The sequence below is a fragment of the Apteryx mantelli genome, chromosome 2, assembly GCF_036417845.1.
Source record: "Apteryx mantelli isolate bAptMan1 chromosome 2, bAptMan1.hap1, whole genome shotgun sequence".
Lineage (NCBI taxonomy): Eukaryota > Metazoa > Chordata > Aves > Apterygiformes > Apterygidae > Apteryx > Apteryx mantelli.
In genome coordinates, this window is record NC_089979.1 from 27,329,295 (window position 1) to 27,353,541 (window position 24,247).

Here is a 24,247-nt window from a genome sequence, read left to right on the forward strand (position 1 = left end):
ATCAGAACGAGGTATGGGTTGGACTAGATGATCTCCCGAGGTCCCTTCCAACCTCAACCATTCTGTGATTCTGTATATGCTATCCCACATTTTCTATGTCAAGTGAAACAGAGAGAGAGAGAGAGAGAGAGGAAAAGAAATCCCATTCTCTATGTGCCTTCCCTCTTTGTACACAGAATTGCATTTCATTAGTTCCTTTTAACTACAACAGCAGACTAGAACCTCATACTGCTAGTTTAGTCTATTATGAACCCTAAAAGCTTATCAGAAATTCAGTACTTTTCAGTACTATGCTATCCCAAAAAGTATATCCCAAATCTTGTAAACATAATTCCCTGTTCCTATAGCTATATTACTGTCTGAACGACTATTTTATCTTGATACTCATTCATGATTTCGCTTATTTTTGTACCATCTCCAAGTTTTAGCACTGACTTTATGTTTCCAGGTATCAAAAACAATTTTTAGCATTTCTAGAGAGCGCTATGAGTACATTTCATTCAATAGAAGTCTGAGATTTACAAAGCATAGCCAGTATTTATATATTTTACATACACTTTATTTTATAATGTGCATGAAATGTTTTGTATCAGAGTGTAATGAGGTTCTAAAGCCTCAATTATTCACATGTACATAGGCATGTAGTTTTTATGGAATCAATCAAATGAACTTTAATTTCACAGAAAAAAAAATCAAGTTAAATGTCTACTTTCCACAATAACTTGCTGGTTGGAGTTATTTTTCCTTCCATTCTTTATTAAATGAATCCTTATGGTTATTCTTCCATTTTTCTTAACTAGAGAAGTCAAATGTAGGTTTGCTAACGCTAGTTAAAAGGGAATATTAGTACAGCGTTAGAACTACTCTAGAATTTCTCTTTTTGCAAAATTTACAGATGAATATCAGCAGGCCAGAAATCTTCCTAGCCAGCTATTTCAAGCCTCTTGTATACAAGTTACCTGCATCTATTTTTTTTTAATTTGCAGTTTAGAAGATGTTTACAGTCTATTAAAAGCAAAGAAGAAAGTCTAATCTTTCATATACATAAAAGAAATACTTTTAGCAAGTCACTCCTCCCTTCTCTCCCCGATAACGCTCCTCTATAGTTTACATATGTATACACAGTGTAAAGAATTGAACCCAACAGGTTTTGTTTTGTTTTGTTTTTTTAAGTTTTCAGATGTTAAGTGACATGTCATTTACATAAATGCTATTACAGAACAACATAATCACAGTACAATAAATTTGTGGACAAAACCTGTATGGAATACTAATAAGAAAAAAACAACAACAACATCTACATGAAGCTGCTTAGTTTCAGCTGAACCACAAGTCTTGTTTCCAAAGAGTAATTTTTCTAAAAGCATGTAACTTCATTGCCACATGGAATTCACTATTATCCCTTCAATTAAGACCTTCATTTAAAAAAAGCTCTAATTCAAAGTGAGAGCAGTTCAGTCCCAAACTACATAAAACAGTCAGTATCACCACACACAGAGGTGGCAAGCTGTCAATTCCAACACTTGACTTAGCTACCTAAGAAGTCAAAGCTTGTCCGCAGCATGAAGTTAGGTAGTAAGACTTACTATAGTTTGCAAAAACTTCTTCTTTTAAGTCTATTCAGATGTTTGTTTTAACATCTACCAAATACTAGTGGCAAATTCAAACTAAATAAAGCTACTTATTTTAATTAACACCCCCCCACACACACCCCAAATCCAAAAACCTGTACCAAATATCATTCTATCAGTTCAGCAATATTTTATAGCGTAATTTTTAACTCCAACTACCTGAAAGATGTGAGAGGTGGCCCTTCACTTTCAGTCAGTCCAATCTCTGCCAACAAGCTGCTTTTCAGCTGTGCTGCAAGATCATGTGCTGAAGGCCCTGGCTTCGAACTCTCAGATTCTTCTGTAGGCACATTTTGTTCCTCTCCTTCCTTCTTCTGCCGATTCTGCATACTCATAACATTTTTTAAATTGGCTGCATAAGACATTTTAGTTGGAAGAACCTAAACAAGGAGAAGTAAAATTTAATTGTATTTTAAAATTGCACTTTTGCTTTTTCAGGATATATACAAATTTCAAGCCACACAAAAATAAGCACTGTAATTGCTTTGTTAAAACACAATAATCTCAGTGTCTCAAAATAATTTCACAAAACATTCCTGTTTTGTGTTTGCATTTCATACACATGCCATTTAATGTTCAGTCTTACAGGCAAGTCAATCCTACTGGGATATAATTATTTGTCATAAAAAGAATCAAGTATAATTGGTATATCACTATTAGTGCAGATGCTACTGTAGCCTTTAAAATACTGCCTGAAATTAGATATTAGATTAGTCAGTAACCATAAAAGTCCCTCAAATTTAAAACAGATTTAAAATTAGAGCATAGTTTTTCATAACAACTCCAAATTTTTATATTTCCTGGGCTCTCAAATTATCATTTGGAAAGATACTTAACATGATTCTCTTTAAAAGCATTTAAGTGTCTTTTTAAGGGATGAAGGTACTAGCTTCAGCTAACCCCACTGTTTGAAATAACAAAACCTTTAATCTACCTCAAGGCAGTTTCTATCCACTGTCACTTCCATTAAGCACTTCCCACTGTTGGCAGAAGATGAATATAAACCCTGACTTGGTCGGCCAAATAGATCTTCTTTGCGAGCATTTGGCTGAAAAATAACAAAAGCATTCTGGGTAAATAATATACTTCAGTTAGACATGAAAAAGCAAACAGGAATTATCTTCCAGAACACAATCTCTGATGTCACCTGTAACAGATGAGGCTGGTCTGCTAGGGGGATGGCCTCTGCCAGAGGAACCTCAAAAGGATTGGGTGGAATGCAGCCAAGGAACGTCATGGAGTCTGACCGTCGGAAAAATGGATGATTTTGGCCAGTCTCTGCTGGGAGGGAGTCGTCATCCTTGTCGTTGAGTGTAGCACCTAAATATCAGAGAAGGTTTTATTTCAGTTTTCACCTACAGTTATAAAAGCAAAGGATTCAAAACATCAAAAATTAAGGAGCTATCTGATTGGAGCAGCAGGAATCTCTGAAAGTTTATCTCTCTGAAAGTTTAACAGTTCTACATGATGATCCTGTATTTTTTAAGTTCTTAAAAGTTGCCACCCTTATTCCTTTTATTGTAACCAGCTTTGTAGTGACAACTATCCCTTGGCAATGCTCCTCCAGTGCTGATTGTTGATTACAATTGACACAGAGGAGTAAAATGAGAGATAAAGTAAACAAATGGGGGGGTGGGGGGAAGCCATGGACCTTATCTTTTTGGGGGATGGAGTATGGAGTACAGTACAGAGTGTATTTTCTACCCTTTTCAGCAGCAGTTTCATCAGACCAAAAAATCATAATTTAACTCAGATTCAAATTTTAAATTCTGTCATTGTGCAGGACTATAAGCTAGGGCACAACTTACACAATTTTGAGAGAAAGGAGACAAAAAGAGAGCACCAGAATGAGAACAGGCAAAGACAGATGTTTGGCGAAGCAAGGATGGTATGAAAGTCTTACTAAAAGCCAGCTTTAAAAGCACATTCTTTCACTGCATTAACATAACATACACAGGTAGTAAAACTTATTCAAAGCCACAGCTAGCTAAAAGGAAAAAACAGAAAGTGTTAGATCTTGGCATACTAACTTTGATTGGTGTCATCATCATTTTCATGTTCTGAATCGTCATTTTCCAGACCCAGTTCCAAAAGTTCCCGAGTTCTAAGAACAAAACAAAATTTGTAAACATAGCGATCAACAAAAGCAACAGTACAATCAGTAAGGGTACCCGAGAGCTATACATGCAAATAAGAACTTGCACTGAAATCACTGGTTGTCAAGTAGGTATGTTGCACTGGAACATGGCTTTCAAAGCTGTAGAGTATTTCTCATTACATACTCACGCTTACCATTTCCTCTAGTTATATGGCCACCTACAGATATCTACTTCCAAGTTTTATCTAAAAACTTACAGCTTCAGACAGTGATGGGTATGTTTGTTTGTTTGTTTGAAGAATATGCCAATATAAACAAACTAGGAACCCCAAATTAGGGAAAGAATCATATAATGAATGCTAGTCTAGAATTCACTGGTGCATGAATTCACTTTATCGTAGAAAAAATAGTTTCACTGATCACAGTGCAAAAGATAAGTCAGTGAGAAGTGCACTAAAGAAATGGATGCAACTGTTTAATAGAACAGGGCAAGAACTTTGATTAGTATGCACTTTGTGCATCGTGAAATATATTTGCAGATTAGATGATACATTCTGAAGTTGTAAGAGGCCTCAAGATATCTTTAACATAATATTGGAACTAAATCAGTAGTCCTAGATGTCTAAAATATTGATACCACATATATATCACAGTTACTAAACTTTGTAGAGAAAAGAAAAAAAGTTAAGTGTGACCTGTGATACTGAAAATTCAGGGCAGGAAGGTGCAAAGATTTGCATTTTACCTAACTGTAGACAAGGACTATTCAGATAAATTACCTCAAAACTTAATAAGAAATGGAAACAGATGGTGTAGACTATCAATATACAGACAATCCTGTGATTATTAATTGCCGTTTCAAATTGAAGGACATAAAAAACCAAACAAACAAAAAAAAACCTGTGAGCTTAAAAAGCTGAGTCTGTGTTATATGAGGGAAGTTTACAAAATTCAGTAAGCATGGAACTAAACTGAGCATTGTTAATCATTACTCTTTTGTAAGAAATAGAACTTATAAAATGCTATAGTTGAAATAGAGTAGATTTTCAACTTAATGACATTTTCAACTACTGATTTCCCTACTGTGCATTAAGTAATCAGGTAAGTCTCAAGTACCCACAACTCAACAGAAAATAGAACTCCTGTGCCCTTTATACCAAACTTCAAAATTCTCTCACATCACTCTTAACATGTTTGACAAAATTCTTATTTAGTCACTATCACGTTAAATATGAGGAGCAGACTGCATTTTGGAGCTGATAAATTGTCTGAAGTAAATCTTTTAGAGGCGCTGTCATGGAATTAGACATCAAACTTAAGTTTCAGTGGTAAGAAAATCTTTTACAGCAGTCACCATGATGAGATTTGAACAGGACGCTGCAACTGGCCTAACAGTCTTCAAATGTATATGAGTTGCTGCGTAACAACTCAAGTACTTGAAACAAAGGGCACGTGCAGCTTTCTCAAAACAATTTCTGCGAGTCAGCCTCAATACCTCTTTCGTTCCAGCTGAGGAGTATCCAGCGTTGTCTGTTGATTCATTGCTTTAATCCAATAAATAAGGGCTTGAAAAACATATGCTACATGCTTTAGCGAACAGACATCTAGAACAGGAAGAACATCTGAGTGCTCATCATTGTGAGAACGCATCAAAGACAGTGCATAGTTCAGGAAATCACCACGTGCTGACATCATTCCCTGACGGGCACTGAGTAAAGTGGCACGTCTAGTGAAAGAAAAGAATTGAATACAGAGAGATCAGGCATCAAATCTTTTACATATTAGTCTATGTGTTTCAAATATGGAGGTGAAAACTCAAAAACATAAAAGCAGTGTGATAACAAGAATAACAATTACGGTTTTATGCTTTACTGTGTATAAACAGCTCAAGTGCTAATAATATAAACAGTTAACATTCAAGATAAAGCTAGTACTTCAGAGTAAATCAAATAGTAGCAATAACAGGAATCAATCTTAAATCAAAACAACAACTATGCTGATGTATTTAAAAATTAAATTCCCCAAATGTCAGTGAACAAAAGGATTTGACTGTAAAACTAGTAATTGATATCGTATTCAACATTCCAACTATTTTCATACCTTCTCCCCTCGAGTGTTCTTAAGCTAGCTTCCTCACGGGCTGTCATCCTCTCCCTTCTGGCCGAGTTCTGAGATGCATGGAGAGGATGATTCGGATGCCCAGGGTCACCAGCAGATGCTAATGCAGAACCATAACGCAGCTGAGCTTCTGTAGAGTCCATGATACTAACCATCCAATTCCAAGTGGGAATGAGCTTTTCTTCTACGTAATTCTACAGAAAATGAGATGTAATGAATTATGCACACAATAAAATTAGATGACGAGAATTGCAATACAAGCTCCACCATGGCTAAGTTCAGTCTAATTCTTGACATACAAAGGGGCTGTAAAACCACATTCAGGAACAACCTATAAACTAACTTCCTAACAGTTCTGCTGAGAGAGATAATTTGCTGAAGGGGTATGCAACTCTCATCATTTACTAGTATGGTGTCTCTAAAGCACTGTTACCACCCTTCTCCCTTTTGGACGCGTCTTCTGCTCCTCACCTTATGACCACACACAACCTCCCAGCTGTGCACATTTTGGGGATTCTGGTCCAATTCCTGACTCTCTGCTAGTTTTAACAACCCTCATCCTGTTACAGTGTTCACCGTTCAGATACTTCACCATCCTTTGGCACTTAGCAACTTATTCAACGAAGAGGACAAAGTTAAGACCCACACAGAGAACTATGTCCACATACAAAATTCTCCTCCTGTTCCAGTTTTTGCCCTCTTTTGTTCCCAATACAGGCTCTGTAGGCTGCTGCTCTTGCCATTTCCTAACTCCACTGATCTGTTTGTTTGGTCTAACACCAGTCTGGCCTCTTCATTCCTCTACACTCTGGTTTTCAGAAACATCCCTCCCTCCTCAAAGATGTTATTGTATCCATTAAACTAAGAGAGTGCTGTCTCAACCCCATTTCTATATCCAAATAAAAGTTCAGCTCTCAAGCTTTCATAGGCTAATACAAATACTTCTGCCTCAACCAGACAGCTCTCTTCTGCAGACTTAAAATAGCAAAAAGTTAACCTTCGCAAAACATCTCTAGTCAGTAGAGACAATCACCCACTAAGAATCTCCAGAACAGAAATTTTTGTACTAAATTCAGGCTGCTAATCCACATCCCCAGATTATTTCCCTTCTATACACTAACATTACATTCAAGTCCTATATAAATTTTATAAACACTTAAGTTCCTTCTGTGTTGTTAGTCTTTGAACCTTGTTTCTTCTTATACATGCCAGACACAAGTCTTCCCTTTCAAATAATTCCCTAAAGATCCATTTTACATACACTTTCAAAAACTGATAGTCAAGACCACTGTACCAAAAAACGTGCAAGTAACAGGGAAAGGATGATCTTGTCTTTGAAACAGGAGATGAGGTACACTGCCTTTTGGAAGTCTTTTACCTTATTTAATTGTTTGGCCCTCACTAATGTTCTTCTTTTATAGATTCAGCAGTTCAGTTCAAAAAACAGGGCAAGAGATAGTTCGCTAGTATCTCCAAAGCAGTCAAACTTCAATTGAAGAATTATGAAATATTAACAGTCAGATTTGGTTTAAAAAAAATCAGAAATTCCTTTTTTGAAAGAATTTAGAAAGAATATGTATTAAAATCAGAAGAATCTGATGGAATCAGTAACTACGTCTACTTCATCTTACAGCATCTCTCACACTAGGAGAGGCTGGGAGCTGGGATTGTTTAACCTCGAGAAACAGACTCGGGGGGGGGGGAGGGGGTCTTGTCAATTCATTATCTGGAGAGAGGATAGAGGAGACAGAATCAGGCTCTTCTCAGTGGTACCAAGTGAAAGGAAAAGGGGTTATGGGCACAAACTGAAATACAGGAAATTCCATTTAAACATAAGAAAAGCCTTTTTTTATTGTGAGGGTGGCCAAACACTGGAAGAGGTTGCGCTGAGAGGTTGTAGAGCGTACATCCTTGGAGATACTCAAAACTTGACTGGATCTCGCCCTAAGCAACCTGCTCTACTTAACTCTGCTTTGAGGGGGAGATGGACTAGATTATCTCCAGTGGTCCCTTCCAGCCTCCACAATTCTATGACTCTACCTAAAGAAACCCAACCATACTGAAATTTTATCCACAAAGTTTTGGATGCTCTTACCTGCAAGTTTACTGCATCTTGATAAGTCAGCTTCACTGCAGCAGGAATCTGGGAGTACACTAGATGATTGTACTTGGGAATCAGACCCATTAGATCAGATATCTGTCGTATCACAATACTGTATGCCCTTGCTAAGCTGCTTGCAGATGTTAAATAGCTGCTTGCATTGCTGGCTTCAAGAGCAGCAGCTGCTGCTGCAGCACTCGTACTGATGGTACCACTCCGGCGTAGGTTTGACGGATCAATGTAAATCAAGCCTGCTGAACTTGCTAAACATAAGAGAAGGTAGGACATTAATGAATTTATTTAGCCTTTGCTATGTATTTTCTGTATTTACTGATATCATTTCTAGGAATAAACTTGTATATGGTACTGACATCACAACTCTGCTAGTAAAAAACCACCAGCTCAAGTAAGCACATTCATCATCTTAAGAGCTAGTATAGATGTTTCATTTTGTTAAATACAAAACCAGAACTGGAACAGTCAAGATACACCATCTCTGTCTTCCTAAGACAAGTATGTAACGTTTCATCCCTAAGAAAACAAACAAAATCAGGAGAAGGAACAAAGCCAGAGTTAATTGGCATTCATGCATTCATTTTACTCAGACTTGCCTGCTGGGGCTGATGTACTAGAAGGAGCAGTGCTAGTGGTTCGCTGGTTTTGGGTGTTACGTACAGCCCACTGCATTGAACGGGGAGCTTGGGCAGCACCATTGGCATGTGAGCTATTTGTGGTTCGTTCCAGAGGTTCATCAAGCATGAAGGTCTCCTGCTCTATGTCATCACTCTGACTGCTGCTGCTATCAGAATCACTGGAATCATTTGACTGAGAATCATCTTCAGAAAAGAATGCTGGAACACTGCTAGCTCCTATATAAGGAAAATAAGCAATAAACAGCAACTGACAACTGCTCTGGTGTGCGCAAATACATGTATTGTGACATTGTTGTAAGCTTCTTCATGAGAACAAACTACACATACTAAAAAGATTCAATTATCATTGCTGCAAATCTTTAATACATCATCTTTATGATATACGGCTAATTTTCCATAACAGTTTCCTGAAAAAGCAGTCAGATTACTTACACTTCAAAAAAATAAAGAAATATTTTGATTTTAAAAAGTTTTCACTTATAAGCGAGCCTGATTCTGCACTCAGGCAATGATTCCTAAGATCTACACTTCCAAATTGGAAGGTACAGCAGCTGCTTTCAGATCTTCAAAGAACTGGTTAGGTTTTGTTTTTGTATTAAACCATATCTAACTTCTACACTAAAAATGAGTGAAAACATTTCATTTCACAAGTGTGCCAGATAATCTCTCGCTAACACATGCAGAAACTCCCTAAAAGCAAATAAGCAGATAGGTCTCATCTTAATACATCTCTCGCCAGAAAGGTCTGCATAGTTCTTTCCAATTACAGGTTAAGAAAAAGCAAAGGAAAAATAGAGAATGTGGGAAAAATGGAGGTGGGAGGGGGGAAGCAGGGTGAAGAGAGATGAAAAGAAAGGGAAAATAAGATTACAAGTGAAAGATATTTGTTAAGATGTCATGCTCAGGTAATTCTCCTTCTGTCCAACCTAGTCATGAAGTAAATCATTTCTCCAGTATATCTTTGGAATGCTGGATGCATCCAGATCCAAAGGCAAAGGATAGTATCACTTTTTTAGTGGAGCCAGTCCTGCCCTTGTTAAAGCTATATTCGAGTCACTAAAAGTTTCTTTTTCCTGTACAACTTAATCCTAATACCTAAATTTAAGCGGCTAGAGTAAACACAAGATGATGTGGCATACCTGCTTCTGACCCAGCAGTAGCTGCAGTGACAACACTTCTGCGCCCACTAGCATTGTCCTGATTACTGTGGTTACTCTCACTGTCACTTTCTGTTTCAGCTGCAGCCAGCAGATCCAACTCCATATCACTGCCTATAAAAACAGTATCAAAAACATCTCATGTTTAAAAAGAGAAAGATTAGAATGACTGTAGTGTCTCAGATAAGACACTAAATCCACAGCCTCTTACTACAGCAGAAAGTAACAGATATGCAGGGAAAGGGCATAAAAGCAGTGCAAGCATACAAAAACACTTGCAGCATTCCTTCCCATTTTCTAGCAGTTAGCAATACCTGGCCTTCAGACTGTATCTTCCTCCTTATGCTCTTGATAACCCTTCACATAAGTTTTCTTTCCTAAACTTGGCTAATCCTGAACTCCTTTATATCTCTGGCATTCATAGCACCCCATGGCAATGATTTTCATAGTTACACATCATACAAAGAATCACTTTCATTTGTTCTAAACCTGCCACCTAACAGTGTCTTTAGTTGCCTCCAGTTATGCATTACATGTAATCAATCCCTGTTCACCATCTCCACACCATTCCTAATTTTATATACATCTTTCATCTTGTTTCACACAGAAATCAGTCCTTAGATTATACTTACAGGTAGGTTAAAAATCACAGAAAAACATTAAGAACCTCAATGCCCTCTCACTCTGAACTGCACATGTACATTCAACAGAAACACTGAAAATTAAGACACACTGAAAAGTAAGACTTTAAGAATTCACAATTAGCCACTCAAGCCAAAAGACTCCACAACTTTCTTTGTGCACATATATTAGGACAATTAACCTTAAGCTGTTTCAAATGACTATCCAAGGAATATCTGAAAACTTAAAAACAAAACACAGAAACACCTAATTAAAAAATACAGTTTCTATTCAGGTTTAAGTTTTGAGAAATAATGTTTCAAATAATCAGAAAATGAATTAACACTGTACTGAGAATGGGTTGACTGGAAACATGATGCATAGTTAAAAAGAGTAGAAGGTAACACACTTTTATCATAACTTTGGGCCATTTAATCCCAGAGTGACTGATACCAGATAAGTCACACTGACGGCAAAAATTATTTCACATAATGGATTAATTCTGTCTATCAGAAAGTTCATCTACAATTTAACAGTATGTGACTGGTCTGAAAACTCAAGCACAATGGCTCAGATTCCTTTTGAGAACAAATCTACCATAACCACTACTCTATCATTAACCATAAAAGAGCTAGGCTATTTTTTAAATCCTTCAAATAATTTATGTCAACAACATTTTAAAATGGCAAGTGCCAAAGACAAAATGGATATTGTTAACAAAACACATGCTAACATTTGGTTTCTATTCTTTGGTACCTGAATATTCTCTCCTTGTGCACAGAGAAAAATAAAAATAAAAAAGTTTATGTGCCTGCCTACTACTAATTATCCATAATTTTACTCATCTCCTTTCTAAGATGTGCAGCCCTATATCCTTCAGTTCTCTTTGCTTATGCAGGTATCCCAAATCATTATCACCGGTGACCTCTGAAGATCCCTATTGTTTTTACTGCACAGCTTGTTCATCCTACCAGTAATTTGTATGATTCATGTTATACAATAAAACAGTTTTTATCTCATTCTTTAGGCATTTTAATATTGCCATCTTTTGTCATGTCTAATTTCCTGATTATGAGATCATTAAGGGATCATTACAAAACACACATACCATCTTCATCATGCTCATCGTGCTGTCCTTCTGCTTCAGCATTTTCTTCACCATGTTCTTCTTGTTCATCATGATGGTCCTCTTCACCAGCTACCCCCTCAACTACCTCAACCTAAAAACAGCATTATAAGTTTATGCTACTGTATCTTCCATATCTACGTATTTCCAAAAACCCAATGTAAAATTAGCTTTAAAAACTAAGAAATAGAAAAAAATAATCTATTGATAGAAAAAAAAAAATCAACTTACAGCTGCAGTAGCTGTACAGCTGCTAGGAGAGAGCAGCTGGGGTATAAGTTTTTATGTAATTTCATTTTACATTTCATAGCATTATGAAAAAATCCAGGGTCACAAATACAAGACAGACTATGACATTAGACTTTAATGCTAATGCTGCCTACAAAACCTAAAATTAGTTTCCAAATATTGAAGAACCATCCTTCTGGTAAAAGACCCTCTTGTTCTCTAGTGGAATCTATATAATAGCAACCATATGCTGAAAGACTTAAAAAGTGTTTTAACAAGGATATAGTGTAAGATTATATGCAAAACCGACTAGAGATGCGTTTATTAGTGTTCTAAATCAAACTGCAATTCTGTCAAATTCAAGGCATTTAGTACATTCTGAAATCATTAAACATTGTTAAATATTGTCCCCACCTACAGAAGGATAAAACTATGTTGATTATACAACAGAACGCATATGGCACAGTCGGACTTCATGAAGTACTACAGCACTATAAGGAATAGTCTCAACATCTTTGGTGAACTGAAGTCCCTGATGCATGACCTGCTGGTTCAGATGCGATACCATGTGCTAATGTGCTGTAACACACATTACATGCCATACTGAGAAAAATTAAGAAAGCTGACCTCTTCCACATCTGCTGAAACGATATCATCTTGTTCTTCATCCCTGCCACGAACTGGCTGCGACTGGCTGATTCGTCTTTGCTGAGGGTTCCTTATGATGTAGGATGACTGAGACTGACTGGAACTTAAAAAAAGAAATTTCTCTTCTGTTATAAAAATAAAAGCATGTTCAAGAAGCAAGAGTTCAAATCCCTTTTCAAAGGAAATCTAAAAACATGCTGAAATGGCTAGACTGGAAGAATGAAAAGATTCTGCCAGGTTTATCAAGAAACTAGGATCAATTTCTTTTTCCTAGATGGGAGAATGGGAAGGGGGAATAACTCAGTCACAGCAAAGCTAAGTTGAAATGATCACATAGCACAACTAGACCACCTAAAACCAGAAATCCTCTCAAAGCCTGTAGAGATACTCCATGCTTCATGTGTAAATATTTCCAGACAGCAGACCACTTACATTACTGCTGGCAAAAAACTCCTTTTTTTTTTTTTGGCTATTTCTCAGAAGTATACAGTGAAAGATAAGAGGAAACAGACATAAATTAGAACAAGAAATTCCTATTAGATATAAGAAAAAGATTCTTCAAAATGAGGGTGGTCAAATATCAGAAAGTTGCCCCAAAGCACTGCGGAATTTCCATGCTTGGAGAGATTCAGAACCCAAACGAACAAGTCCCTGAGCAACCTGATGCAACTGGGGAGGGGGATTGGACCTGATGACCTCTGAAGGTCCACGTCAATCTTAATTATTCCATAATTCTGTCAGTAGGAAAGCATTTCCAGAATGGTTGGCCTATAAATAAAAAGCTAACAGAAAACCAAAACAAAACTCAAACTTTGACAAGCCACAGGAGAACAGAACATATAGTGAGCTTTACCTGCTAGACTGGTCAGATGACGGCCTAGGTGGTAGAGGCTCTACAGAAAACAGTTCTTCACTTCCCTGCATGGCATCTATACTAGTGCTAGCAAGAGTAAAGGGTGCTGTGGGACGTGCAATTCCCATCCTGACTGGAATAATTAGAGATTCTGCTACATTGCACAACTCTTCGACAGCATAGGGCAATAATGCCTGGAACACACGTTTACATTTTCCAATTGGCTGTGGAATAAAATTGCTGGGAGGAGGGGTGGGGAAAGAAGGAAAAAGAAAGGTCAAATGTATCGTCTCTTCAAAAAGCTTTAGTTATATAAAAGTTTCTCCAAAAATATATTAATCATTAATAAATACATATAATAAATAATAATAAAATATATTTGTGTGCACGCATGGGTTTGTGTGGGGGTGTGTAGTAACAATCTGTACAGTTATTAAAAAGTCAGTTAAAAACATGCATCATTCAATAACTTAGGACTAAAGCTGGCTATCTAAATCTATCAGTGACAAACAACTATAGATTATAATTTTGATAAATATGTAAAAAAAAACCCTACTTCCCTCAAATCCTTAAGTTTTTAAGCAGAAAAGTTCAGTATGCTAGTTTAAAAGAATATAAGCTTAACAAACACTATTTAAAAGGCTGCATGCAATATTAGCAGCTACTGTCCAGTCTTCAGCTATATGCTTTTCACACAATGCTGCCCACAGACTGCAAATTAATTCAAATGGTTCTGCCTATTACAGATTAGCATCAACTCATTAATAGGAAGAATTAAAACAAAACAAAACAAAAACACACTTACTTTTTCTTTTTTGAGGAAGCCATTTCCACACTAAGAATGACAAACACTCTTGCCACAGAACGCAGGAACCTCATTGTAACTGCAATAGCTTCTTCTCTACGTCCTGGCGTATATTTGTTTTGTAACTCCTTTACCAAAGTACCCAGCAAAGTATCTAAAAGCTATTAAAAAAGGTGATTACAACACAGTGAAGGTGTGTAATTTAGAAGCTTGAAACGAGCAAGAGCAAGATTCAAAGGCAGACCATAGTCATAACAGTATAATTAAAAAAAAAAAAAAAAAATCACACCACCACTAACAAAGTTTATTTCAAATTGGTCTGTATCACCCAAGATATACTTTAATGTCACATTATTCAGAAATGTATTTAAAACATGACTAAGAGTGCTTACCAAAATGTCTGCTGTACACTTGACAATAAGGCAGTGTGTGAAACAGTCCAAGCGAATAGTTCCACTTTGCTGATTAAGGTACACTTGTTCTTCAGGCAAAAGATGACCTATCCTACTGCTTGCACTAAGACTTGGAAAAAACAAAAAGAAAGGAATAAACTTTATGTAAGTGAGTAGGTCTCAAATGTCAGATCAAACTTTACATTGACAAGTATTTGTAAATACACACGGGTCTTTATTTTCCTGGGAGCCAAACATGATCATAGACTTCAGTGCATTCCAATCTTGCAAAACACGTTCCAAAGCAAGCTGGGCAAATCGAGGAGGTTCTAAATCATGATCAGGCATATCAGAATCTAAAGAAACAAAAAAAAAAAGTGAAAAAGAGATACAGAAATACAGAAATTGCCCATTTGTTCCAGTGAAACAGCTCCTACCTTCAGGATTTGCAGTTTTACGATTACGATCTTCCCTAATTCTAGGCGGTCTGTACTGGCAGTGTTCCACCGTTTGCCTGGCAACTGTCTGTACTAAAAACAGCAGAAGATGTTCTCCCCTGTAATACAAAAATTGATTAGTGCAGATATAATATACTACGTATTTTAAAATCATAAATGTCATGTTGCCTTAGTCATTGAAAATACGAACTTACCTGCTATTTGGCATAGTAACAAGATTTGTTGTGGTAAGCAGTCGATAAAGCAGATCAAGGCGAGCAGACTTTTGTCCTGCAATTAGTGTTTTACATTTGCACTTTTCCCAGCAATCACAGTAGGCTGTTGGGGATGTTCGTTTGAGCCTACAATATACAGAAAACGTAAGTTGCAACACTGTTCAGGTACAAACCAAGTATCTTCTAAACAGGCTGAGGGTGTTTGTGTACACATTAAGATTTATGCTAGAGTTTTTAAAGGCACCAAAACCTAGCTTAAAAGAGAAATACAGACATTTTAAGTGGCTACGCTTGGCATTTTCTATTCTCTATTCCTACAACTGATTTTATGAAGGTAGTTCTACTGTAGAGCTTTTCATATTGTCTTAATAAATCTCATCTAAGACTTCTGATTCCTCCCCAAAATAGCCTCCAGACAAGAAAGTTAAATTGAAAATACTTTCCACATGCAATAAAATCTCAGTAATTCTTATGATGCCAAGAACACATTTATAATTTTATTTGTTAGCTTATTACAGTGAGGATACTAATGCAGTAACAGTTACACCCTGTAACAGGGGTACAAAACATCTGTAGCTTCAAAGCTTTGGCCAGGCTGGGCAGAGACATCTTGCATGTACATTTGACTGTTAGCTCACTTCTCCGTTTATTACAGTTGATCTTGGAGGCAAATATGCTACACTTCTTTCTGAAACTTTACAGGAATGGCCTGTCTTAAGGGCTCATTGGCATCAGAAACTTTTAGAGGCATCCAAAATGAAATTATGGTATTATTTAGCTATATTATTCTCAAAACAGTGTTTACTCATTAAACACTTTGAGGATATTACGCACCACCTTATTCATTTACTCTAACTCTCCAAAGTAAAAAGTACAAGACTGCTTCATATTACTCTTGCTTTCAATCCTGACCCATAAAATAAATCTTACAGAGCAGAAGGAAATGAAATTGACATATTTCAAATATTTTATTAATCTTTTGTTCTCTAATATCTGAGGAATTTAGCCAAGAGAAAATTATTAGCCATCAGTAAACAAATGAAACCCCAAATGATTAATTTTATTTTAAGAAACAGAACACAATACTTACTTGCAGTCATGTCCTTTGTGGCAGACCCTCGCACATTCTGTGCAGCAACAAAGAGATTCTAGTAGGCCACAAGTTCGACATTCAAATATATCCTTAAATGAAAAAAGCAGTTTTACCAAAAATATCATACATAGTTTTGTCCCTGCAGCACTTGCTATCTTGCAACATTAGAGGTTACAATAAAATTGCACCTGTTCAAACTGATGGCTTCACTTAGAAATAAGTCAATTTCAGAAGGTGAAATTTTGTTGTTAGTTAAGTCTTAGAAAATACAGAATATTTCCCTCCATCAAAATTTTTGCCAAAGCTAGGAAGAGGGAAAAAACCCCATCTATTAGCAACAATATTTTGATATCATAGTCAGCCACGAGAGTAAGAAGCAATTAAGGAAAGCAATAACTATCCCAGACTATTAAAAGTTACAATCATTAAAACATTACAACTTTAATCATTTAGGAACTAGATTAGCAGACTAACAGTCTACATAGAAAAAGAAAAACTTACTTGATTAATATGTTCTGCACCAGTCCATGTAAAACTGCATGTATCATTACAACACAAAACATACAAAGGAGAGTCATCTGGATTTGTACCAGAAGGACAAACCATTCCCATAAACACATCATCTTCTTTTTCACTTGAAGTTGCCTCAGCTAAAAGAGGAACAGAACACCAGTGTTAAAAAAAGGGAAAGGGGGGGGGGGGGGGGAAGACCCCACAGACAGAGCCCATCCTTGACTGAAGTTTCCCATTATAAAACCCCATACAGAATTATAAATTTGAATAAAGTCTCCCTCACAGTTTTTTTTAATGAAAGTTTTCTGCTTGCCACATTACAGGTATTTCTTATGGAAGAAGCTGCAAATTCCTGACTGAGAAGTACAACCAGTAGCTCTTTCCTAGTTTTAAAATCACTGTTATTCTAATCAATTCAAGGGATTACCATTTTGAAAGACTAAAAATAATTTACGGGCAATGTTCTTGTAAGGAATACATATAGTCCTACAGATCTTGTCATACCACCATCCTAATTTGGTCAAGTCTCCCCTCAAGTTCAACTTCACATATTTCGCTTATGCAAGAAAATCTCAACATCAAAAGAGAGTCATAAAATAGGTGTTTGCAAAAGAGTCTTTACAGGAACAGGATCTAGCTCTGAAGATTGTTTTATCAGGTCCTATTTTTCAATTCAAAGAAAGAACTTTCAAGTTAATTCACTGATGTTTGTAAAGCAATGGAATGCTGAAAAGATTATGAAGTACACAAAAGTAATAATAATCACAGAACTCCATCTTAATATATATACACTACACAATAGAAAGATATTGGATAATAGTAGGATTTCCAGAACATGCAGTAGTAGACCCTGTTCTGGAAGAAGTGCTTACCACCATCAACAATTGCTCAAGCACACGTAATTTTACACAAAAAAGTACTGTTAATGATGAATTTGTACACATTCTAATGCCAAACTTTAGAAGGAAACAATACACTAATAAATATTGAATAAATATTGATTTACCTTTAGCAATTTTCTGCGCAGTTTCTAGAATTGTAATTGCAGCAGGATATGCCCTGCCACTAACTGCTGACATAAACGGTGTCATGCCTCTTGCATCCCTAGGGGGTTAAAATAAAAAAATAGTAATATTTTAAAAAAAGTCAAAACACACTGATTTTTGTTACAACAGGAAAAGTAGGAAACAAATACATCAGAACATTGTCGTAACACTGTCAACCTTGTACAAACAGAAAAATCACTGAGTGAATAAGCACTCTTTCTTATTCATTTTATTTCTGTGAAATATACCTACTTTTAAAGGATGGCAGCACACAAACATAGCCAATGGTCAACATTTAAAATTCTCCACTTTAAATAATGTGCCTTTAAGTAACTTTTATAAAAAGGCTTTTATGTGATAAATTTCAGGTGATATACCATTATAAAGGATAGTGAGAATTCATTTGAAAACCCTTACTTGGCTGACAGCAATTCTCGAAGATAGGGTTGTAAAACAACACTATCGCATAGTAATTTCAGTATGAAATGAGCATTTGCCTTCCGATCCTTTGATTCCACTACAGATGGTTCAGTGGAAGGACCTGTAATGAGGAAAAAAAATATATAAACAGTTTTCTCCAAAATGAGTATTTATTAAAAGCAAATAATTTGATATTTCACCGAAGGGAGTGATTCATCAGTAACTTGACTTGTCATGGCTTTGCTAGTTTCAGCACCATTTCGCTCAAGTTTTGTAAGTTTCAGTTCCACAGTTCGTTCTGAAGTACAGGCAGTAAGCCCAATTTCAGAATGATTACTCTATTTTCACATATATGTCATTTCCAGGTAAAAATATTTTTTACGTAAAACGGAGCATAGGGCTTTATGTCCTTTCTGCACACTTGTAAAACTCTGTTTCAATTCAGTCTCTTCATTTGGAAGGAAGTGTTTGCATATGCAAGAAGTGCATAGAAGCAAAGATAGCTTTTGAGATCATTTTCCTTCTGAAGCATAACCACGTAAGTAGTGTGTTCTCACCTGGTATAGTGGAGGTGCTAGGTCCTTGGCCGGTGCCAGTCGCTGCTGTGGTAAGAGATCCCACAGCGGGGGCCAGGATAAAATCAATGTCACCATCTTTCAGTAAACAGAACAGCAGGATGTACATCAATACATAAAAACATCCCTAACAACATGCTCTTTCTGCAGCGCCTAACACCCTGCATGTTTTCTGTATTTAATTGGTAACCTTTCCTACAAACCACCACATTCCTAGACTAGTATCAGTGCAACCAGCATTACAAAACATACTTTGCAGAAGACTGGCAACAATATTAGAAAGATACATCCTGAATTTAAAAGTGCTTTCAAGTCTTCAGTCAACTCTCACGCAAGTCTCACTAGCTCAATGACATTAAATATTTTAGTCTCATGCTGAAGTCTAAGCAATTCACCTTAAAAGTCACTGGTACCTTTGTTAAGCACTGTGGTACTTTGTTAAGTAATTTTACAGTCTAGTTCGATACATCAGCAGACTTACCTGGATCCATGGCAGGAGGATCTGGAACCCAGCTGGGAGGAGCTATGGGAGGAGAAACTGGATCCTGGTGATCACTTGATGAAGCACCAGCTTCATGTCTGCCCAACCCAGCAGCTCTCAAGGATCTTCGCATCATTTCTCTTAATCTCAAACTGAATACAAAAATGAGGCAAAAATACTATTTCATTTTCATTCATAATTAGACAGAACATTAAAGCAAAGTTTCACACTAAAAAAGGAAACCAAATTTATTTCCAGTTTTCTTCAGCATAGAGAAGAATGAGCAAAGAGGTATTTTTCATTCCATTTTGTCACAATGGAATATACTGGCCTTTGAAGAACAGTCAGCTAACACTGAATCAAGACGTATTTGAGCCCAGAACACATCTACTCTTCCTCCTCAGTCTTTCCCTGGTCACCCCAGCACACCCTTTTGCAGGGAGCAGCAGTTGATGGGCATTACCAAAACTATATACCTCAAATTTGTTGCCAGGGGAGTTAAGCTCACAAAGGGATTTGTTGTCATTGTTGTTTACATACAACTCCAAAAAGAGGTTTATGAAGAAATAGAAAGGGACTTGAAAAATTTATCATTTGAAAGGAGTAATTTGTTTAAAAGTATGCACATGAAAGAACTGCTTTACTGAGGATGGTCATAAAACAATCTTAAGAAATTCTGTATCACCATACTGGAGAGAAAGGTGGTAGGAATAACATAGAAGCAAAGAGCTCTGTGTGATACCAGCAAAGAGGTATAAAATCGAAGGTGTGTTTGGGGGTTTTGTTTGTTTAAATGCACTTCCTCTTAAATAAGAGTCAGGCCTCCTAGAGAACATAGCGGGGAAACTTCAACCCTTACCTCCTGTATCAAAAAAATCATGGGTTTGAAAACTAGCTTAGAAAGAACAAAGACATTTCACATGAATTGCTTCAACTACAGAGCTAAGTACAAAAATTAAACAATGTCCTCATCCAGAGAGCACTGAACAAGAACTCAGTACAGATACCTTTAAGTTCTGTTGACATGAAAACCACTCAATTACTGTTAACACCGGAACTTATCACCAAATTTCCTTCCCTGCCCCCACAGAGAAGTATTTCCACTTTACACCTGAGGAGGGAACCCCACCAACCCTAGAAAACCAAAGTAATTCAGAAACATCCCACTGTTGGTGGTCATGTCAGAAGAGGCTCAAAAAAATAAATAAAAGAAATAAAGAAAAAAAATAATCACTGGAGCCCCTGTTTGGTGCTTGAAGAAGTGAAATCTGATTTTAAACTAGCAATAGAACCCATTCTTAAACTTGACTGAAGGAAAGCTTTAAGAGAACTTGGTAATTAATACTGAAATTAGCAGATAGAAAACAAGAAAAAGTCAGTCAGTTTACCTTCTGCTGCTTGACGACCCTGCCCGATTTCCCGGGCCATTACTTGACACAACTGAGATTGCATTTGCAATAGCTTCAACAGCTGACAGCCTTTCAGCAAACGTATTCCTTTCAGAGCGCTCTGCTTCTGAAAATTAAGAAAAACTTTGGTGCCAAAATTTCATTTAGGAATAAATTATCACATCTGGACTCATAAATAGTCCTCAAATAGGAACCCTTGAGAGTGACCCCTCAAGCTATACATACGTACAGATGTATGTATGTATATATATATAAAACAGTTCTTTTCAGAGATATTTCACCTATCCTTGGTTCCAGTGTAAACTAACTGAATTTTAGCTATTCTGTTTATGATGAAGCTAGCATTCATTTTTGAAAATCCATCAACAGTAAATGCCCTGGTTTTAAGTGTAATTAGCTGTTCTGCTGCCTTATGAAATCTGCCCTAAGTCTCTAGAAAAACTCAGTTTATAGATGTTCAGTAAAGATACTAAAATTTAAAATCATAACTCTAACAATTTAACTTGCTTTGGACGTGTATTTTGGATCTGTCTTTTCAAAGATCCTTTCTACTGGCTACACTGAGCAAGTATCAAACCACAGAACAACAAAGCAACCTTTCTCTAGCTTTGTGTGTCTGGGCCCAATTTTTCTGCAATTCCTTTATTCAACTCCATGGGAGCTATGATGAAACTAGGAACAGGATCTTGGAACAAGAAATGTCCTCAATATTCCCCTTCTGGCATTTAAGGAGGGAGCCACATGAAGAGTTAAGGATCTCAGGCACACACTAGGTGGGAAAAGGCAGTAGGGTTTATAATTGTTAAAGAACATATCTGGAGTCTTGAATTGAATCTGTTACTCCTAAATCGATCTTCTTTGCAGTTTAACTTACAGACAGTAATATTAGTTACCACTGCCCTCCAGATGATGCACAGAAAATAAGCTTGTCCTCCTATCAATTGCTAGCAGTTGCAGTGGAAGGTGAATGTGCTTTGAATCTAAGGATATGAATCCCCTTTTAAAAACAGCTTTTGTTACGGGAAAGAGAGAGGCAGAGGGGTGTTAGAGTCTATCAGGTTCACATTTTTCAATTTTTTCTATTTTTTGAAAAGGTAAATTACATCCAAATGAAGTTACTCAAAGAATGTCAAGGTTGCAAAGACAAGCACTCAAATGAGAAAAAGTCAGATTAAGTTTGCCCATGCATCCTTATGTCTGCTTCTTTGTGTGCTTACAGTAAAACACAATCTTCAGTTACATGGTTAGTTGGATTTTGTTTGTTGTTTTCTTTTTGTTTTGTTTTTCAACAAGACCCCTGCCTCAATCAGTGCACAGGATGGACGACACACTAAAGATGAAGGGTTGTATGATGAGCAAGCTGTTTGTGCCTTATTTGCTGCAAAATTTGTAAGGTGTGTAGCAATGCCGCAAGAGCCTGGAAGGGAGAGGGGGAAACACTGTCTTGTGTTTAATGCCACTAAACATCACTCGGGAGAACTGGATCCTATTTCTGCCACATCTAACAGCACACAGAACTTTGTGAAACAAATGATCATGATACATTTTACTCATTTTTGGACACTAAACAGGCACCTGACTCACAGAAATGGTTGACATTCACAGAACAGTTAAAGTTACTATTAACTCAGCTCTGGAATAAAGTGTTTTGAAACATCTACTCAAAAAATGAGATCAGACCCTAGACTTCTCAAACAGAACTCTCAAAATTAGCTAATACTTTTGAATACATAAAAACTTCAAGCTATAATACCCTCAAGAGATGAGCAAGTTGCAGCATTATCCCCATTTTATAAACAGGGATAAGAGGAACAGTTAAGGTCTACAAATGATTAAAATTCAATGACAGCATCATACAAAATCCCACAAGGAAGTTTATTCATTATTCATTGCAGGGCGTGTATGGTGTGCAATAAGTAAGGAATGGGGCCACACACTGAATGATGAGGATAAAAAGAAATATTGAATAGCTACCCATTCGGTGAGCACCGTCCATCTTGTGCACTGAATGAGGTAGTCCTGTGAAAAAAATAGTATGACGGTGTAATTAAAGACCATATCACAATGCACACCCATGTATAGCACATGGGTAAACTTAATTCTGGTATTTCCTAATTTTCTTGAGTGCCTGACTTAGCAACCTTGTTGTTCTGTTAACATACTTTTCATATAATAGTATTTAATAAACATTTTAAATGGTATCAGTGCCTGGCTTAAATTATTTGTTCACACTTCTCAATATATATTGCAAGAAAACATTTCTTAATGGAGGCATTAACTAGAACCCTTGAAAAATAATAAATACTCTGTTAAAAAATTACTATTGACATAAAGGGGAAAAAATACTTGTTTTCATCTAGAATTAATATGTGGATGTGAAAAGTTTGTCTCTTACAATCAATAAAGATAGCCTCGTATTGATAAGTATTGAATACCTATAAACCCTCGTGATAGCAAAAAAAAAATATTTTGTCCCAGAACCTTTGAAAGGTTAGGACACATTTTAGGTGCTAAATTTTAAGATATCCATATCTGAAGAATGCAATTTTTATTTTAAAAATTCTTGAAAATGCATAAAAAGTTTATTTTCAAATTATTTTCATGACATTGTTGAGCTCACCCTCTTCCTCTTTTGTTTCTTTGTTGCTGGTTGGAAAGCATACAGATACGCAAGCATGCAGAATATTGCGGTTTCCATCGCATCTGTGGCCGAGGAACGTCTGCAGCACTTGTGGATTCTGATCCAAGACAACTGCTTGTTCAAGATTCATCAGGTATTGTCTGCAAGCCTCATAGTCACATCGGAGAATATGCTGCATTAAAGTTTGCTTCTGTGCTCAAAAGAATAAAATAATTTAACAAATGAAAATACAGATTGCAGATATACAAATATCTTTACTTCTTTTAAAAAGGAATAAAATGGTCTAAATCTAGGACATCCTCTGGCAGTCAGTGCAGGAGCTGTTGAGAATAAACATCATCTCAATTATCCCACTGTTAAAAACAGAAAATAGCATTCAGACACTAACAAGTTGAGGAAAGGACATGCTTAAACAGCAGAAGCTATCAGGCTCACAAAAGTATGCCTTTGGCTTCACAGTTTGGTTCTTAAAACAGATTACAGATTTCATGGCTACATATAAAATGGGAAAAATGGTACAATTGGAAAACTAAGGTGTCCACATGTAAACCTAGTTAATTTTAAGCAAATGATATGCATGCTGGGAAGTGAAGGAATAAAAGCTCCCAGACCCTCCTCAGATCTGTGAGACTCACCCCATATAACAAGCTTTTCCACAGGGGTTGAATACTCCACTGTGAAATCAATCTCAATCTAATAGGTACGCAATACCTCCTGGTGGCAGCATAGCACAGAGCAGATGCAGTTAAGCTGCACCAAATCACTGACTGATTTATACAAGCACTATACATAAATTCACAGCAGAACTGCCCATATAGCACCACAGATGACTACAGAACTTTACAGCCAATTCAATTGAAAACTGTCTGTTTCACTCTCATCATTTCCTCATTTATGGTCCTAATATAAGGTACAAAAAAACAAATAACAAAAAAAACCCCAAAAAAGTGATAGATGTACTGCAT

At 36.5% G+C, this 24,247-nt stretch overlaps 1 protein-coding gene across 12 annotated transcripts in view; it reads right to left on the reverse strand.

Annotated features, from left to right (window-relative positions):
• The window catches only part of UBR5 (ubiquitin protein ligase E3 component n-recognin 5), a 93,636-nt gene that overhangs the window by 13,120 nt on the left and 56,269 nt on the right, over positions 1-24,247 (reverse strand). For 5 of the 12 annotated variants that reach the window (XM_067290388.1, XM_067290383.1, XM_067290382.1 and 2 more), the window contains 26 exons: positions 23,262-23,472; positions 22,616-22,660; positions 20,621-20,747; positions 19,233-19,384; positions 18,734-18,829; positions 18,174-18,297; positions 17,717-17,814; positions 16,699-16,847; positions 16,195-16,286; positions 15,084-15,230; positions 14,869-14,987; positions 14,661-14,787; positions 14,432-14,561; positions 14,040-14,200; positions 13,235-13,474; positions 12,361-12,484; positions 11,488-11,599; positions 9,741-9,872; positions 8,560-8,817; positions 7,943-8,211; positions 5,830-6,041; positions 5,225-5,455; positions 3,662-3,735; positions 2,779-2,951; positions 2,566-2,700; positions 1,791-2,011 (listed from right to left, as the gene is read on the reverse strand). In XM_067290388.1, the coding sequence (XP_067146489.1) occupies positions 1,791-2,011; positions 2,566-2,700; positions 2,779-2,951; positions 3,662-3,735; positions 5,225-5,455; positions 5,830-6,041; positions 7,943-8,211; positions 8,560-8,817; positions 9,741-9,872; positions 11,488-11,599; positions 12,361-12,484; positions 13,235-13,474; positions 14,040-14,200; positions 14,432-14,561; positions 14,661-14,787; positions 14,869-14,987; positions 15,084-15,230; positions 16,195-16,286; positions 16,699-16,847; positions 17,717-17,814; positions 18,174-18,297; positions 18,734-18,829; positions 19,233-19,384; positions 20,621-20,747; positions 22,616-22,660; positions 23,262-23,472 (3,959 nt within the window). The remainder of the gene's footprint in view (positions 1-1,790; positions 2,012-2,565; positions 2,701-2,778; positions 2,952-3,661; positions 3,736-5,224; positions 5,456-5,829; positions 6,042-7,942; positions 8,212-8,559; positions 8,818-9,740; positions 9,873-11,487; positions 11,600-12,360; positions 12,485-13,234; positions 13,475-14,039; positions 14,201-14,431; positions 14,562-14,660; positions 14,788-14,868; positions 14,988-15,083; positions 15,231-16,194; positions 16,287-16,698; positions 16,848-17,716; positions 17,815-18,173; positions 18,298-18,733; positions 18,830-19,232; positions 19,385-20,620; positions 20,748-22,615; positions 22,661-23,261; positions 23,473-24,247) is intronic. The other 7 variants (XM_067290387.1, XM_067290386.1, XM_067290380.1 and 4 more) reach the window with 6 other exon arrangements.